This window comes from Taeniopygia guttata, chromosome 14 (assembly GCF_048771995.1).
Source record: "Taeniopygia guttata chromosome 14, bTaeGut7.mat, whole genome shotgun sequence".
Classification (NCBI taxonomy): domain Eukaryota; kingdom Metazoa; phylum Chordata; class Aves; order Passeriformes; family Estrildidae; genus Taeniopygia; species Taeniopygia guttata.
In genome coordinates this window covers 4014700-4031623 of record NC_133039.1, presented here as the reverse complement: position 1 = coordinate 4031623, position 16924 = coordinate 4014700, and the positions used below count along the sequence as shown (strand labels likewise).

General features: G+C 39.8%; 1 protein-coding gene and 1 non-coding gene across 7 annotated transcripts in view; both read left to right on the top strand.

Moving 5' to 3' along the window:
• The window catches only part of IQCE (IQ motif containing E), a 26883-nt gene extending 9959 nt beyond the window's left edge, over positions 1 to 16924 (top strand). The window contains exons 12-23 of one of the 6 annotated variants that reach the window (XM_030284368.4): positions 594 to 751; positions 1206 to 1261; positions 1577 to 1779; positions 2576 to 2680; positions 3419 to 3521; positions 5701 to 5790; positions 6010 to 6033; positions 6911 to 7006; positions 8003 to 8133; positions 8826 to 8941; positions 13094 to 13182; positions 16697 to 16924. In XM_030284368.4, the coding sequence (XP_030140228.4) occupies positions 594 to 751; positions 1206 to 1261; positions 1577 to 1779; positions 2576 to 2680; positions 3419 to 3521; positions 5701 to 5790; positions 6010 to 6033; positions 6911 to 7006; positions 8003 to 8133; positions 8826 to 8941; positions 13094 to 13182; positions 16697 to 16705 (1180 nt within the window). In that variant the 3' untranslated portion in view covers positions 16706 to 16924. The other 5 variants (XM_012577857.5, XM_030284364.4, XM_030284366.4 and 2 more) reach the window with 5 other exon arrangements.
• MIR1781 (microRNA mir-1781) lies at positions 10917 to 11002 on the top strand. The gene has a single exon (NR_105667.1). It is a non-coding gene; the product is annotated as a microRNA mir-1781 (primary transcript).

The following is a 16924-nucleotide window of genomic DNA, read 5'->3' as shown; positions in this document are numbered from 1 at the left end:
TTCTTTTACAGTAGAGCACCATTTCCAGTTGTCTTAAAATACACTTGGGTGTTGGATTTGTTTGAGAGTTATTTCATCTCTCCCCCAATCTCAATGTTTGCTAGTGAACAAAAGCCATTCAGAGCCTGCAGGCTGGCTCTCTGTGTTGGACAGTTTTTTTGAGGAGTCCCACAGTTGGCTGAAGAGTTTTCTAAATCAGGATCAGAGAATGCTGATAAAGCATTATAAGGTTACTTAACAAAACAAACAGAAAATAAGAAAAATAATATTGATACAAGTGCCTTTGTTTATGCATAAATGGAACGGAGCGGGGGGGAAGTAAAAGTAATAAATGAATTTTTAATGTTTCAAATTTTTTGACGCAAATTAAAATAATTGTGGAAGGCCTGAGCAAGATGATCTTTGCATGCTTTTCCAGAAAAGAATAAGTAACTCCCCATGTAAAAAAAACATTGAGAAACGTTATTATGGGGAAACTGAAGCTGTTGACTCAGCCATCTGACTTGTATAGTGAAACTGCTCCACTCTTTTTAATGCTGCTTCTTTGTTCTCTGCTTTTAAGTTAACTTTCTGGTTTTGATCCCTTTTCCAAGTGCAGAGGGCAGAGACACCCAAAAACGACTGAAGGCCCTGAATGCCGCTGTGCTGAGGCTGTCCAGGAACGTCAGGGACATGCAGGCTGAGAATCGCAGGCTGAAGCAGGACCTGGATCACGTGCTGAGCGCTTCCCCTCCTCACAGTAAAACAAAAAGTATGTGCTAGAAAATCAGTGGGGCAAGGGATTTGGGTACGTCTGAAAGATGTGTGACAGCAGGACCCTACAAAGGTAGAAATTAGGGAGTTATTACAAGGTGAAGATTCAGGGGTGGCAAGGTTGGAATGAGAATTTTCTTTCAGGAATCTCTGATTTCTCCAGTCAGATCTGTGTTTCCTCTGTTATTATCCTTGATAATTCTAAACTGGAATTGGTCGAGAAAACTTTTTCAATAGCTGAAAACTGGTGAACATGAGTGGCTTATATTGATTTCAGGGTTAATGGTTTAGAAGTCAAATATTTGAAACCCATTCTCATTTTTTCATTGGTAAATATTTAAAGTTGGCATTCAGAGATCTTTAAATGGTCTTTTGACAGACGTTTCAAAAACCAAGAACAATGTTGCCCCATGGATGTAGTTACATGTTTAAAGCTTTGTTATTGTATTTAGATTATAGTGAGTGGAGCAGACAGAGGCTGGTGAGGAAGATTTTGGATCTAGAAAAAGTAAGTGGTCATAGCTAAGTGGCTTTCTTTCTTACCTGTCTGGGAGCAGAAAATGCAGAACCACTGTCTTGTGCTCTTGGCATGTTGTCATTCAACGTCTCAGCCCTGTGCATTCTGCCTCACACACATAACCTGCTGCCTGTAGCATGAGCCCTCCCTCCCTTTTTTCTTCTATCACACTTGATAGATATAGATGCACATTTTAGAATTAACCTCCATTTGGTCTTTTCTCGTGGCCTAAATAAAATAATTTCACGCTAAGTTTAATTTTCTTTTTTTGTGTGTGTGTTTTCCATGTAAATTTACCCTGCTTAGAAAGTGTGTGCCATGGAGAGCAGCAGGGTGTCCTTAGCTGACAGTGAGGCATCACAAGTGCTTGCTGTGTCACCTTCACATTCTGTGGACCTGGATCATCCATCATCCCAACATTTAGGTGAGGAATGCTGTCGCCTCCAAAGGCTGGTGAAGAAATTGAAGAATGATAGGAAGGCTCTTCAGAATCTCCTGCTCACTAAAGAGTAAGTGTGACTCTTGTCTGGAATGTTCTTCTGCCGGTGTCAAGTATTTCATAATTTCTGATCCTGGTATGAAATGATGTAATAGTAAGTAACTCACATTTTCAACTAGAATATTAATTTTGAGAATCCTTTCAGTTTTTATTTCAAAAGCTTTCTAGTCCTGCTTGCTTCATAATACTACACTGAAGAAGAAAAGCCAGAGGATGGAAAATGAGAATTTCTGCTTGTTTCTAGTACATTTTTCAAGGCTTATTTTTCTGCCAACCACACTGAAAACCCTTTGAAGGGTTATATGTTTATGCAGCACTTCTTGTTTATATTGTGGCGTAAAAATTTGTGTGGTTTTTCGTTTTTTTTTTTCCCCAACATGTTTTGTCCTGATCTTCCACTTCTTCATTTAAACCTACCTTCTGCCCAGGAATGCTCTGTGGCTTCTGTCCTCCCCATAAGTGGTTGATTTGCAGTTTGTATTGCCTGGAGTGTTTGGTGTGTCAGGGCCTTGGGGCAGGTTAATCTGAGCACTCTGAGCAGGGACATGCCCACAGGGAGGTGTGATGGTGACACTCTGCCTCCTGTGTCACCTCTGAACAAAAATGCACAGTGAAAGCACATGAGGAGGGGTTTTGCTCCTCAGCAATAGGTACTTGCACTTTTTTTTGTTTAAAAGGAAAAATTAAACATTCAGTTACTTCACAAATTTGAGAAAACCCAACTGATTCAGAAATTTAAAGAAAAAATAACTTTGTGGAAGTATGAATGTGTTAGGTATTACTGAGATTTCCTTGTACCTTTGTAGATTAGATATCAAGCACTTGCTTGAGGCTAAGGCTGAAGTGGAGCTGGAGCTGCAGAAGTGGCAGAGTAAGATGGAAGAAAAAAGCACAGAAGAGCAAATGTTAAGGTAAAGCATTTAGTATTAATAGATCCTTTTGGAACCCCCAAAAAAATCTCCTAAAGTACAATTCTCTTTTGAAGTGGCTCAAATTGTGTAGGAGTTCATCTGAACTGCAGGAAGCTGGGGATTCTTTTAAGCAGAAGTGTGTGGAGGGATGGAGTAAGTTACTAGGGGAAGACTTCTATAGGGTGCTTTTAGAGGAAGTGGAAGACTAAGTAGTATAGTAAAAATAATAAAAATTCGTAAGATAAATGGAAAAAGCATTTATGTTGGGCTCAGACATTTTTTTCTCTAGGAAAATATTGTACTCTCTTTACCTTAGCCTGTTTCTAGACCACTGCCTCTGTGTCACTCCAGTTACTCCTTGTATTCTGTACAGTTGTGAGTAATAATCCTATGCAAGGGAGGCACAAAAAATGATTTCAATATTGTTTTTTGAGAAAGGACTTTGACTGACACATATAAAACTGTAACAGATCAAAATACATTAATAATAGTATCAAGGCTACCACAGTAACCTTGAGACTTCTTAGTTCTAACATAAGGCTGTGCTATCACAGATTGAGAATTGATGTTATGTGTCTGTTACTATGAGAACAGGTATCATCCTGAGCAGTTTCTCTCTTTGGCCTTAAAAAACAAACCCAAAGTAATCAAGTGTTGTGAAATAGGTTCAGTATTTCCAAAGCAAGGTCAACAGAAAGTTTCTATAAGCTATAAATATCTTTGCTTTTCCAACAATAGTGAGGAAATCCAGAACCTGAGACAGAAAGTAGGGAAACTGGAGTTAAAACTGGAGGAGGAGAAAATACAGATGACAGAAGATACAGTGGAAAATCTTAATAAGGTACAGCTACATTTTTGTTTGTGTTTTTCTTTTTTTCCTTGTGCCTGATATAGATTTCAAATGGAGCTGGTAGTCTAAAGAACTAAGAGTTTTTTCAGAGATGCATCAAATCTTATCATAGAGATAATGATGTTTATCTCCCAATATTTGTTGGAAATAAGTTATTTCAATAATTAACACTGCAGCTTGGGGAGTTTTTTGAAGCTGTTCTGTTAGTAATCCTCTGCATTGCTGTTGCTTTTTTTTCTTGCTCAGTGTAATATTACAAAAGACTTAAACTTTTAAGTGTTTGGGGCTTTTCCCAATTCTTAAAAAAATAAAAAATTTGTGGCTACTTTTATCTTCTTACAGCATCTGAGGCCATTGCCTAATTTCAGTTTGATTTTGTAGAAGGAGGGAGGTTTTGTAGGAGTTAACAGTCAGATAAAGAATGGAGGCACAGGTAAATGTGGTCCCTAGCAGACTGGCAAAAGATAAAAATCCCCTTTCAGTGTTTCTCCTGCTGGCCAGGTGGTCACTTAGGGCACAAGAGCTGTCCAGTCAGAAAATACTTGCTTTTCTGTTAGGATGGAAGTGAGGTGCTTTTTCATGGGAAGATTTACAGGATGTAACACTCCTCATCATGGAAACTGAGGGGGTTTAATTCTGCTGCTGGTGGAACATAATATTTGAGTCAAGAATTAAGGAAAATGTCAATACCATAAGTGGACTTCACTTCCAAGTGAAGTTTTCCTAGAGCTGAGGTATTCTATCTAAAATATATTTGTGCATCTGTTAGTCCTGGACAGTATTAAGTGTGACTGTGGAATCAGTTTGGGGTTTTGTACAATATGTCTGAATTTGATATCTCTGCAATCTTCTGTCCCTCTTCCAGGTGAGGTAATTGGCCAGCAGAGATGGATGGGCACTGACAGAGCTGCATTCAGAGGCAGTGTGGCCATGTTAATCTCATTTCACTAAATACTAGTTAGAAATTATTACTGGGGATTTTGATTTGCACTTAAAAATAAATAGACCCTGAAATACATGTTGTAAAAAGTACTAATAAAAATGTCCAGTGGCTTAAGAGGGTTCTGGTTTCTGATATACTGTGTCATTCTGTAGATTCTTTTCTGTGTTACAGGCTCATAGATGCTAGAGGATGTTTTGAATACCAAATAACTGGAGTCTTTAAAAACAGCCAACAAACAGCTCCTTTTTCCCTCTGCAGACTATATATATTCTTGGCCAGTAGCCATCCATTTATTGAAATGTTCCCATTATTTGTAATTATCACTAAGTTCCTACCAATTTCTCATTTTAATAGTAGGTTGTCATTTTTAATATGACATGATCCATTTGCTAAACTTAAGCTTGGAGCTTGGCAGGTTTAGGTTATAAATAAATTCTTTTCACAGAATCAAGAGGTTTTTTTCAGAGTCTATAAAATCTCTTGTTCCTCTAGTTAAAATTTTACACCAACAAATTAAATTAGTCTTTTAAACTTGCATTTAACTTTTGTTTGGCATGTGAGGTATGACAAGTAGGGTGGGATAATTAGGGATTAAAAAGATCAAATGGTGAGAGGTGGAATATGCAACCACACCTCTGGAGAAATTTTTGGAACAAATTCTTGTTTTATTCTTGGTTTCTTCCTTTTTCCTCTAACTAATTTCATTAAGATAGAAGAGTAGATTTATGCCAACTTATACAAGCTTGGTGTCATACAATAGCCAGGTCTCAGTAAGCTCAGAGAGATGATTATGGGGCAACAGTTGCCAGGGTGAGGCATAAGAGACCTCCCTGGTTAGTTAATACTTGTCTTTCCTGGAGAAGAACTGCAAAATCAGATAACTTGATTTTTGTTCTCAGTCTGTTGCTAACATACAAATCATTTCTGAGCACAAAGCAGCGAGTTAGCAGTGCCTTAGCAATGCACAGAAAAACAGGAGTGTGTGCAAATGGAAACTTTTCCATTCCCATGCCCTGCTGAGGGCACAGAGGGGGCAGGGATATGTTTCAGAGTCATCTCCATGATGAGCCTGAACATGAGCAGGGTTCAGAACTAAGAGTTTCCTCTTCAACCTCCCCCTGCCCTGCAGGCAGGATGAGCTCTGGTGCTGATTTTCCTGAGTCATTTGTAATCTGTCCCCTCACAGCTCTGTCTTTACTGTGCTAACTGAGAGATTCTCCTTTGCAGGCTCCTCCAGTCTCCACAGACAAAAAAAATCACAGGAAAGAACAAGCAGCCAAAATTATCCAGAGATACTGGAAGAGGTACAAAACCAAGGTGAGATTCTCCTATCAGGGGACAGCTAGGACATCCCCCTCTGAATCTTACTCTTGTTTTAGCATCTGTCCACACATCTTGAAAGATTATGTTGTTTGAGTTTGGCAGGGACTGGGACAGGTGTTTTCTGTGTCTCAATTATTGGGAAAATTTGGCAAATCTTTATTAGATAAAACTTGTATGTATTTGTAGCATTAACATGGGCATTTTTCATTTCAGAAAGAAGAAATTGCTCTGCATGAGGTGAGTGTGTTTATGACACCCAACCAAACAGCACAACAGATTTGATTTGTATCAAAGGGCAAACAGCCAATACAATATTTGTTCTTCAGGCTGGCTATAATCTTCCTTCTGACATCCTGATTTTGTTGCATGTATTTTGTCAGAGGTCTCAAATTTTTGGTCTCAAATTTTCCCTAGTTGGCACCTTCTGCAAGGTGAAAGCTTCTGCAAATTCTGAACAAAATCTGATACCAACAGACTAGAATGTTTTTCTGAATGAGATAATTCTAATCCTGATTTGATTTTCATTATGATGAGTCTTCAGAAAGATTTGAAATAGGATTTAAAGCTTTTGCTAAGGAGAAATGTCTGTGAGAATTATGAAGATAATGAAAAGTTTGTCACACCAAGTCATTTATTGATGAATGTTTTGCAGAAGGGTTTTAATTAAACTGCTTTTTTCAAATAGCACAATGTATCATCTTACCTTTGTTTTCTTCCAGAACATTAAAATAAATTTGAATTTATTCTAACCATGTGACACAAACATGCTGTTCTAAATGCTTTTTTTTATTATAACCCAGTAAAATCTGTGAGGGGAGTGGAAGGCCTTGCATTCAGTGCAATCACCACAAGGTCTGCCAGGCTTGGCTTGGTTTCTGATTGCAGCAGAGCATCTCAGAGCCCTCTGGGTAGCCAGAATGCAATGTGGGCATGGCAGCATGGTGCAGTGTTGGTGAAATTCAGGCTGGTGCTGGCAGCTAGAACTTCACTGACATTTGATAGGATCAGTCCTGAGCACCTCCCAGATGGAATTTAACCCCAGAGCTGACCCTGGAGGTGCAGTGTCTGTGGGTTATCTTCCAGAGGAGCTAATGGCCACTTCTCTCCATGGCAGGCAGTTGTTCTGCTCCAGGCAGCCTTCAGAGGACATTTATCTCGACAGAAAATGCTGCTGCACGCTGGGGTGCCTGATGCAAAGTCTCTCACCGAGGTAACTGTGGGGACAGATGGGTCACACAGCATCACTCGTGTGTTTATCTTGCACTGTAAAGGACTTTATTTCCAGGCTTAATTTGTTGAATCACATGGTGATTGTTTTAATGTGCTGGTTGGCAACACCACTGTAATTCTAGAAAGATACTGAGCTCATTGCCTTCTTCCTTTCTGTAGTTCACACTTTTTCTTAGAAGTAAAGCTGTAATGTCTCAGCTTTGTGGCCTGTAACACTGAAACTCTTTTTTTCCCTGGTTCTCCCATCAGATAGCACACCCTAAGTCTTTAGTTTGGAGTGCTGTTCAAAACTTTACCTACTCAATCACCAAAACTTTTTTCACCAAAGTTCAGTAAGAAGAATCTGGAAAACATCTTTTATTGGATTGAAAAGCAAAGGAGTTTTGGTGAAGCGTGCTCAACCCAAGACTTGGTGTCTTCTCTCATGTCCAGTTTGCTCGAGATTTTTTAGTTCTGAGTATGAAAAAATCTCCTTACCAATTAAACATCCAGTTTCTGTAAATCATTTGCCAGGGTATACAAATATCCTTTGGACCTTTAGCAGGTTATAGTTAATTTGTGATTCTCCATCCAGGTTGTCCATCTGATTGCACTTTTTATGCTCTTTGATTCTGGTAAGCTGGCCCAGTGTAGGAGGACTGAATACTTGGCTTGATACAAGCAGAAAATAAATCCATTATGAAGGTTGTCTTACTTCCTTCATCTTCAAAAGGTTTCCTTCCTGGAAAATAAATGGAATTTTCCTTGCAGGTGTCTGCTCTTTCATTAATTGAATGCTGATGCTTCAAAGCTTATATGATGATCAGATTTGCATTTCCTGCTGATTTAGTCTTACAGAACCTTAAAAATTGCAGACCAAAAGAAGGGGATGTTTGTTCTACTGCCAGTTTCACAATCAAGAAGATTGTGAAAGGTTCTGTCGAGCTTCTGTGCAATCTGTAAAAGGTCAGTTTTCTTTTATCTGATTGCTTTGCAGAACTCCTGCCTGCCTTCCATGTCAGACTCCTTGAATTCTTCTTCTGATTGCAAGGAGAGAGATGAGATTGTGACATTCATCCAGTCCATTTTCAGGGCTCACTTAGCACGTACAGAACTGCTTCAAGAGAGGTAAGCCAGGAGTAGATACTTCTGCAACATGCAATAGCAAAATAATTTTTATTACAGGAGAGGAGTATTTTTTTAAATAGAGTTTTAGTGTGGGTCCCTTGGCAGAGAAGGAGAACAAGGCCATTGTTACAAAAAAGACAAGGGAGAGCTTGTTCCTCAGAAGATTCAAAAGATGTGCAACTAAAAGGAGCTTTGTGACAGCAGGAGTCTTCCCATATCCTGCTGCATGTTGTCTTCCATAGCAGTGAGTGAAAGTAAAGTGAAATAATTACTCTTTGGGACAGAAAGGTTACTATTGTAACACACAGATTGCTGATATGTTTGCTTAATGTGTGAGTCTGAAGCCCTGACATGTGCAGGTGAAGGGTTATGTGGGGGAAGAAGAGGGAGAAGCTAGAATGCCATCAAGTCACTTAGCTCAGGCAGGGTGCAGGGATTTGATTACTGCTTAGGTTTATGGTGACTCTGTCTTGAAAAATACTTCCTTTCTCTCCAGGGTTTACTGCTCTGAAAGTTTTTAATGTTAGCTGCCATGGTTACAAGGAGAGTTACAGGGCTGTCGCCTCTGTTTAGTGTCTGGGTTCACTCTGCAGGTGATAGAGCAGCGACACAAGAAACTTTTCAGCACAGCGTGTGAAGAGAGACTGCAAACACTGTCCTGTGCCTCATGCTCTGAGTGTGTCTCTTTGCAGGTCCTCTGTGCCCAGTGCCCCCAGTGGGAAAGCTGATCCTGCAGTTCCCATCACAGAGGAGAAACCAGGCTCAGCAGCACCCCAGAGACCTTCAGTCCTCACATCTCCTCTTCCTGGTAATCTCCCTCCCCTGTGTTCAAAAGTCTGGGTGTTTTGAGTGGGTGCATGCACAGTTTTATAGAGAACATCTGCATGTGTGCACACATGTGCATCCTTATACTCCATGTGGGTGGCTTCATTTGGTGACATGTTGCTTCTACTGGCACGTGCAGTTCCCTACATAAAAAATAAAAGCTCTGACAGCCTCAGCACCAGCTTCTTCACAGTGCTTTGTCTGTTTGTCCCAGCTGTGGTTTGGAAAGTCTCTCTGGTGTAAGTGGTAATTATTGAGGGAACATGGTGTTCCCCTGTATTGCCTCTCTGCTTCCTTTTCAGCCCTGTAACTGGAGTATGGTACTTCCCATCACATTTTGGGCCCTTAGCCATAGACAAGCTGAGAGCATTTGCACCAACCTGACTTAGTTTCAGCAGAAGATAGACAGACATCTGCTAGAAAGAGCCATCCTAGGCAGCCATGTGCATTTGGTCATGGTGTTTTCAGCAGTCTTCAGTTGCTGCAGTAGGGGGAAAAATGAAGTCCTGGATAACCATGCCAGCAAGTACTGCTGTAATACAAACTGATAAAATCTGTCATTTTCATGGCTCTTGTGCCATTTGGTTTTCTTCTTGGATTCCTTACTGCTGTTTATGAGAAGATGGAGTTAAAGCCAAAGAGGCTTTTAGGAGGATGTTAGAAGTTCTGAGTAAGAAAGGCAAAACAATGCTGCAGATAAGACAGCCTTAGACATGCAGCTTCAAAGGAGTTAAATTGAAAAGGGCTGGTTCTGTCCACAGTGGGATGTTTTAGGCTTTTATGGACCAGTTGGGGAAAAAAGGAGCAACTTTGAGTGTGACCTGAGGAACACTGGCTGAGTTTTTTTGTCAATGAAAAGCTCTCAGTCCCTGCAGGCTTGCTCTGAGACAGAGAATGCTGTAAGCAGTGAGGCTGTTTCTCTAAGACAGGAGGTGGGGAATAAGCCAGATTTGCAGGGCTTGTGAAAACAGAGGTAACACTTCAGTGGAAGAAAATGTGTTTAAGAAATTTCACTGTGTTCCATATTCAGAGGCATGTTCTACTTTGTGAAGGAGTAGGTAGTACTTGCTTCTGATGATGTTTGAGTTTTGAGTGACTTAAATTATGTCTGGTGATAGTATCCAGGAAAAAATAGTGCTGCAGCACCTGGTTTTGCCTGAGCTCTGCTGCAGTAGTCATTATTGGCATGCTCACTCTAAAGCCAGGGTAAACCAGTTGTGAAATTCTACTCAAAGAGAAAGAATCCCTTAAATGCTTAGTCCTTCTAAGACCCACAGAGGAGTGTAAGATGAGGCAAGTCCAATAAACCCAGTCATATGAGTACCAGCAGAGCATAGTCATTGTCTAGCTATGAAGTCTCCTAAGCTAAATTTTATTGCAGATTTTGATGACAAGTTGATGAGTGAAGAAGGTCTGGAATAGTTTATACTGGAAGAGAGACAGAGGAAACCATACTTTCAAACTTTCTTCCTTGCAGTCCTTTCCTGGTGAATATCAAAAAGGAGTGATTGGGAGCGGACCAGGTTTTGTTTGCTGCTGATTTTATCAATGTGGGAGATGTTTTCAGATTCTGGGATGAGGAGAGAATGTATCCAGGTGGTTTGTGGAGAGGCACACTGGGGATGTGCTTCTGTTACTGCACAGCTGCCCCAAAGACTGCCTGGCACTGAGCCCTCTGAAGCATTAGGTCCTGGTACATGGGAGTGTTTAACCAAAATCTCCCAAAAAATGAATTAGGAGAAACCTCCTAAAGGAAGGAGAGCATCGTGGTGTAAATGCAACCCCTCAGTTTGATTTTTTGCCATGTGGATTTATGTAGCTTAAACTAAAGTTAAAGTTAACTGAAAGTCCACACCATTCTGAGCTCATGACTGATAGAAAAATCCACTGGCAAAATTGGGGTTTGATGATAAATTGGGATTTCAGTGGTCATCCTGCAGCTTGGAAAAGATGCGAGACAAGGAGCTTGTTGAGCAGCTGAGTGATTTAAAAGCAATCAAATTCTTACAGCTTTAAATCATGCAGCTGTTGAACAAGTTCTTTCTTCATTTGTCCCAAGTCCAGACTTGCATTTCATGACCTCTAGGTCTTAAAATGATCTTAAGCTTTCAGACAATATCTGTATTGCAATAAATCATTTCAGTTCACTACCCCTTTTGGCATTATTTTAAGAACAATGGGGAAGATGAAAATGTGTTTTAAAAAACCTTATACATCTGCTAGAATGAATGGATATAATCCTGGTGTAGCATTGTTTGCATCAGGTTGGATGTCTCTGTATTTCCTAGGAAAAGAGAAATTTTTTTTTTTTTTAAGTTTATTATTCGGTGCTGCTTTGCTTGTCTTCAGGACCTGGAGATTTTATAAAGCCATTTCTGCTGTTCCCCATGAAATGAAAGAGATATTAACAATTCAGCCTGTGAAACTTGATGTTGTGTTTTATTTTGTTCTGTCAGAGGAGTGACAGGAAGGAAGAATATGTTCTGTACATGCACAGCAATCTTGATTAAGGGCAGTATTTCCCTTTACATATTACTGACCACTCTGGCTCCAACTGTTAACTTCATTTCAGGCCTTTTTGGAATCATAATGAATTTACATACAGCCCTTAACTCATATCAGTGCTTAGCCATCACAAGCACCAAGATAAAGTTGAAATCAAACTGAAAATGAGGACAAGAAAATCTCATATTTTTTTGAGAGCCGGATATAATCAAGTGTGATTTGGATAATATTAAGCTATTTCATGTATAATATATTTATTCTTAGAGTTGCTTCTTCTGGTTATCATGCCTGGTTTTGGCAGTTCCCTTTTCTCCTCCATATCACCAGTGCTCATAAATCTCCCTGAAAAACTCTGACATTGCTTGTTGACTAGTGCAGATAAGATTTTCACTTAACTAGAAAATTATGTTTCCTTGCTCTTTAGGCTGAGGTCAATGTAATGTAATGGCCTCCCTGCATCCCGCTTGCCATTCACAGGCTCTGTCACTCTTTTCCTATCCCTGGGCCAGTTGTGGTCCCTTTTCTTTATTCCATCTTCCACTTTGTCTCTATGCCTGCTCTTCCATACCAGGATATTTTTTTCCTGTGTCAGGAGTCTCTTATTTCACTACAAGATCCATGGCAGGTCTGTTCTCCCTACGTAATATTCTGTGTGCCTTCCAGTTCAGGTCAAAACCTCAGGCTGTAGCTTCTTGCCTGTTTCTTCTTTCTACCACAGGTTGTCTTGATTTGTTTTCTTCTCTGGGAGAGTCTTTTCAGAGAATTTATGTTTGAAACTGAAAAATAAGTGGAGCTGAGGAAGACTATTGTGCTAGAAGGTATTAATAGCTGAGGGGAGGATATTGTGCTGGAAGGTATTAATAGCAGTCATCATTTAGTTCCTACATCTCTTGCACAGGGGTTATAAGCTGCTGGTGCTGCTCTTCCTGTGTCAGGGACTTTGTATATATTCATTTTATGCCTCTGATTCTCCAGTGTTTACTGGGATCATCAGGAATATCTGTTCACAACCTGAACTTTAAATATTGGAATGGTTGATATGCATAGAAACACATCCAGGAAAATAGCAAAGAAACAATTTTTTTAAAAAGGGGAAAACCCAATGGTGTGTGCTCACTGTTTTTATTATCATTAGAGTAGAACAGCATGTAAACAATATTTTGGGTGTTTTACATGTATAAGGGTTAAAGACAGTGACTGAGAGCTTCTACCTTTTTTGCATCTATTTCCCTTTGTTCCATCTATATCTGAGTCAGGTTCTCATTGTGACCTCTTTGTGTAGCTTAAGCTTGGGTCAATTTTTCCTTTTCTGGCCATTTAATAAATATTTGGTTTTCACCTGCAATGGCTTCAGTATCAAATGGCTTTACTTGGTATGTGTGTAACCCTTGCAAAGATTTAAAAGCAATAAGAGAGCTCATGCATGGTCAGTGTGTCAGCTCAACCCTTGCTGTGCACTGTGGCTCATTAAAGAGGAACAGAAATAGCTCCATGCACAAAAACATCAGAGTCAGCCATCACTGGATGACTCCAGGTAAGCTTGGAAACTTCCTGGCTCAGAGAATTGCCCCAGGGGTTTGTTTTGGTCAGTGCTGTTTGCTGATGACCTTTTTTGCTGGAATCATTTCAGACAGGTCCTGCTCTGCTCCCTGTGTGCCCCTGGACGAGGCTCACTCCGAGGACTCCGATGATGATGTTGTTGTCCCTCCCTTGCTGCAGGTGAAGAAAAGCTACACCCACTTCTAAGGTTTGCTAACAGGCTCTGGTGGGCTTGAATGATTTGGTTCACCAACAAAACTATTTGTACCAAGATCAAGCATATCAAAGATGGAAAAAGGGTGAATATCAGCCCCTTTTTAATGGCAGTTCACATGATTTCAGCCACAAATGAGTAATTCTTTGATGTGTTGTCTCTGCAGACTTTATGGCTAAAAGCCACTGACTGACTTTTAACCTTACCCTCCTGGTACACAGAGAGTTTGGATTTAAAAACTCAACCAAAACACTTCCATGTTTTTAATGAGGATTATAAATTCAGTTGCCAAATTAAAATGAAAGCAATAAAGCCTTAAGATATTTAATTCCAAACAAAGTTTTGTTTCAGGTCAACTAAAAGAATTTGTTTAATCAGAAAGTGGTAAATGACATAACTCCAGTTTTTAGCCCGTGTATGCAAACTGGTATTTGTTATCTGTGCTTTACTATTTAAATTTTTTACTCTATCATATTTTAATATCTTTTAAAAAAGTTTTACATTGAATATTTACAGTCTGTGCAGACCTTGTAAAGGCTTTTAGAAAGCCATTTCTTTGCTATAGGGCTATTCTAGGCCCACTGTATTAGCTGGGTTTTCTTATTTATTGACCTTTTCCTCTGTGTGTATGATGCTATGTGTAGTACTGTTTTCTGTTGAAATGTCTGATGACATATTCAGCTTTTGGGATTTGTCAGGGCAGGTGTGTAATAGCATCAATGTGCTGTGAAAGGATACCCTTGTGAATGTTTTTTCTGCTTAAAAAGTCACAAATTATGTGTGTTTTTTCATGGTCAACTTTTAATGTGTAAAAATACTTGACACAGGAGATATAACTGTCTGGAATGCTCACCTGGCTACATTGCTCATATCTAATCCAGGCAGTTTGGTTTGGGAGCAGAAGTGGTAGGTTGGATTATAACACAAATTAGTGCTGCATCCAGAAAAAGCACTCACAATGTAATTATCCATGAAAAGACCAAAGACCTGATGGGCTGCTGAGGATTTCATCAGAGGGGATCTTTCCAAATCTTCTCTGCAAACTCTACTTTTTGACTGGATAGTTCCTACTGTTGCACCAACATCCTTCAAAGACATTGAAATGTGTGTGGGTTTTTTTAAGGTGAGCTAGATAAATCATGATACTTATTGGAAGGGGAAATTAATTTTACAAGCACGTGGTGAAGGTTTTCGGGAAACACCAATGGTTTCTTTGTCATCAAAGAGTAATAAAGTCTCCAGTAAACAGAAAGCACACTCTTAAATATAAGATTTTTATCACCTTTTCTAAATTAAAAATCAGTCAGCACTGTTTCTCAGAATACCAATAAGTCAGGGCTGTCTCAGCTCTGTGATTTCAATGAAGACTATCTGAGGCTTATCACAGTTTGTGCCAGTACTTAGAGCCAAAGAGGAAACTGGATGGCTGCAGCACAATGCAGCTGATTTCATTTAATCCCATCGGTGGAAATGCTGCCTGTGCTATTTCCAAAGGCAGTTTTGGGAGCTCTCCATACCCAAAGCAGTCTGAAGAATGTCATTTGCACTCCCACTGGGTACATTTTTCCTGCTGGTGCTTTGGTCACATGACTGTCATCTGCAGGAAGGATAAAAAAATATACATAAAAGAAAAGGGATAGAATCCTTTGGTAGAAGCTGGGATATGTTTCCTTCTTTTTCTGGAAATCACATGAAGAAGAAGGGTTATTTTGCTAAATGGAAGCAGTGCTGTACTGAGTTGTTGTGTATAATATTTCAGGTCTGTAACTGTGACTGTGTCATGGATCTCTCCAGAGGGTAACCAGAGATGAGGCCTGACACATTAAAGGGAGAGTGTGTAAAGTGTCAGGACCAAGGCTGATACCAAATACCTGCCTGGCCTGTCATCCTATAGGGAGATACTGAGGCAGCAAATGCAATAAAGAAAACATTCTTTTACTTTACTGTGCTGTAATGAGCAATATGAGAGTATTAGGAAATTGATACAGAGGAGAAACCCTTGTGTTTGAGCTGAGCATGTGGCCAGCAGCTGTCTATAGACAAATTCTTGGATTAATGGGAGATTGGAGCTTGGGATGACCCAGACCCAGGCAGAAACCAGGGTGAAAAGGAGCAAGCGTTCTCTGGGGTGATTCAAAATGTGTCTAAAACTTTCCAAGTTTGGGGATGCTATCTCCCAGCTATCAAAGATCTGATACTAACCTTGAGATGGCCTTCAAACTCATACCTTACTTTGGAAGGTAATTATGTGTTCACTACACATCAGGAGTTTGGTGTGGTACAATAGGAAGAGAAGCCTGCACAGTGTTAGCCTTGGGTGTTGTTCTGTTGTCCACTGTGATGGAATGTGTTGGAGTGAGTGGTGATTGACACTAGGCTTGGTTCTGTGGTTATCCATCTTCCTATAAATCTTCCCATGGGAAGAAATGTGGCACAAAGAAGGAAGAAAAAGTTAATTTTTTAATAAATGGCATTTTTCCTCAACAGGGAGCTGAGGACAGTACAAATCAGTGTGGCTCAAATCTGCCAAGATAGGCCCTGTACAAACACACTGTTTCTGGAAAACACCTCTGTAGAAAGCCCCGGAAACCTTGTGGGGGTGTCAAGGTCTTGAAGGAAAATTAAACTCCCCTGTATCCAGTGTAATGTAAAAGCACACTTCCCATTCTGTCAATATGGAATAATGTTTCTGACTTAAAACCATCTGCAGTTAACAGCAGTGTTAGTTAGAGATTGTGTGTGAGTGCAGAGATCTGACTTTAATGGGATCTTATCTCTCTTGATCTCTTCTTGCCCTTAAGTGCCTTTGCCTGCAAATCTTTACTGAGGCATCAAAACCTGAAAAACTGTATTGTTTCCTGCATAGCTCTAAAAATAATCCCTGCACAGGCAACTTCTAATGTAGTCAAAATGGAAAAGGATTAATCTTGGCATATGAGAGCACCATTAATTTTTATGATCCTTTTAATATTTAGAACTATTCAAGTATTTTATATAATTTATTTTGGGATCTTTGAAAAGCTAAAATGCTTGCAATGAATTGTCTTTGAACTGTTGAATTTTGAAATAAAGTTTATAACCAAATATTGATGTGTTTCTTCTGCTACTGCTGTATTTTCATTGCCCCTCTGGCCTCTGCTGCACACTCCTGTTTTCTCTTTGCACCTGGGCTGACCTTTTATCCCTGATTTCCTGCGTGGACAGTAACAAGATAACATAAACATGTAAGGTGTGGAATTTCTTTTCTTCTAGTGCAGATTCAAGGTTTTCCCATCAGGAATGAGCCGTGTTCCTGACCAAAACCTGGTGGAACTGAAAGAGCTGATGGGATTTTGCTTTAAAAATTGGTTTGGCAGCAGCTGAGGGAGAGCAGGAGACTACAGAGTTCAACAATTTACTGACACTGTATCCTTTCACCTGGGTAATTGTTGCTGTTTGTGAAGCTCTGGAAGAAGCTAGGACATGTGCATTCCTTTCCAGGTGCCCTGAAAAAAGCCTTTAAGGACTCCCTAAAGAAGCCTTCTGCTGGTTGATGGAAATTGAAGACCCTTTTAACTGCTGTGAAAACATGGGAATCCTGCAGTCATCCTCCTGTCAAGAAGAGTCCTTGGTGTAGGACTACAACAGCTATGAGAGTACAAGATGAGACAGTCTTTGTTGGATGATTTTATTAATTAAATTTTGCTCTTTTTATATTCTTTCCTCTCA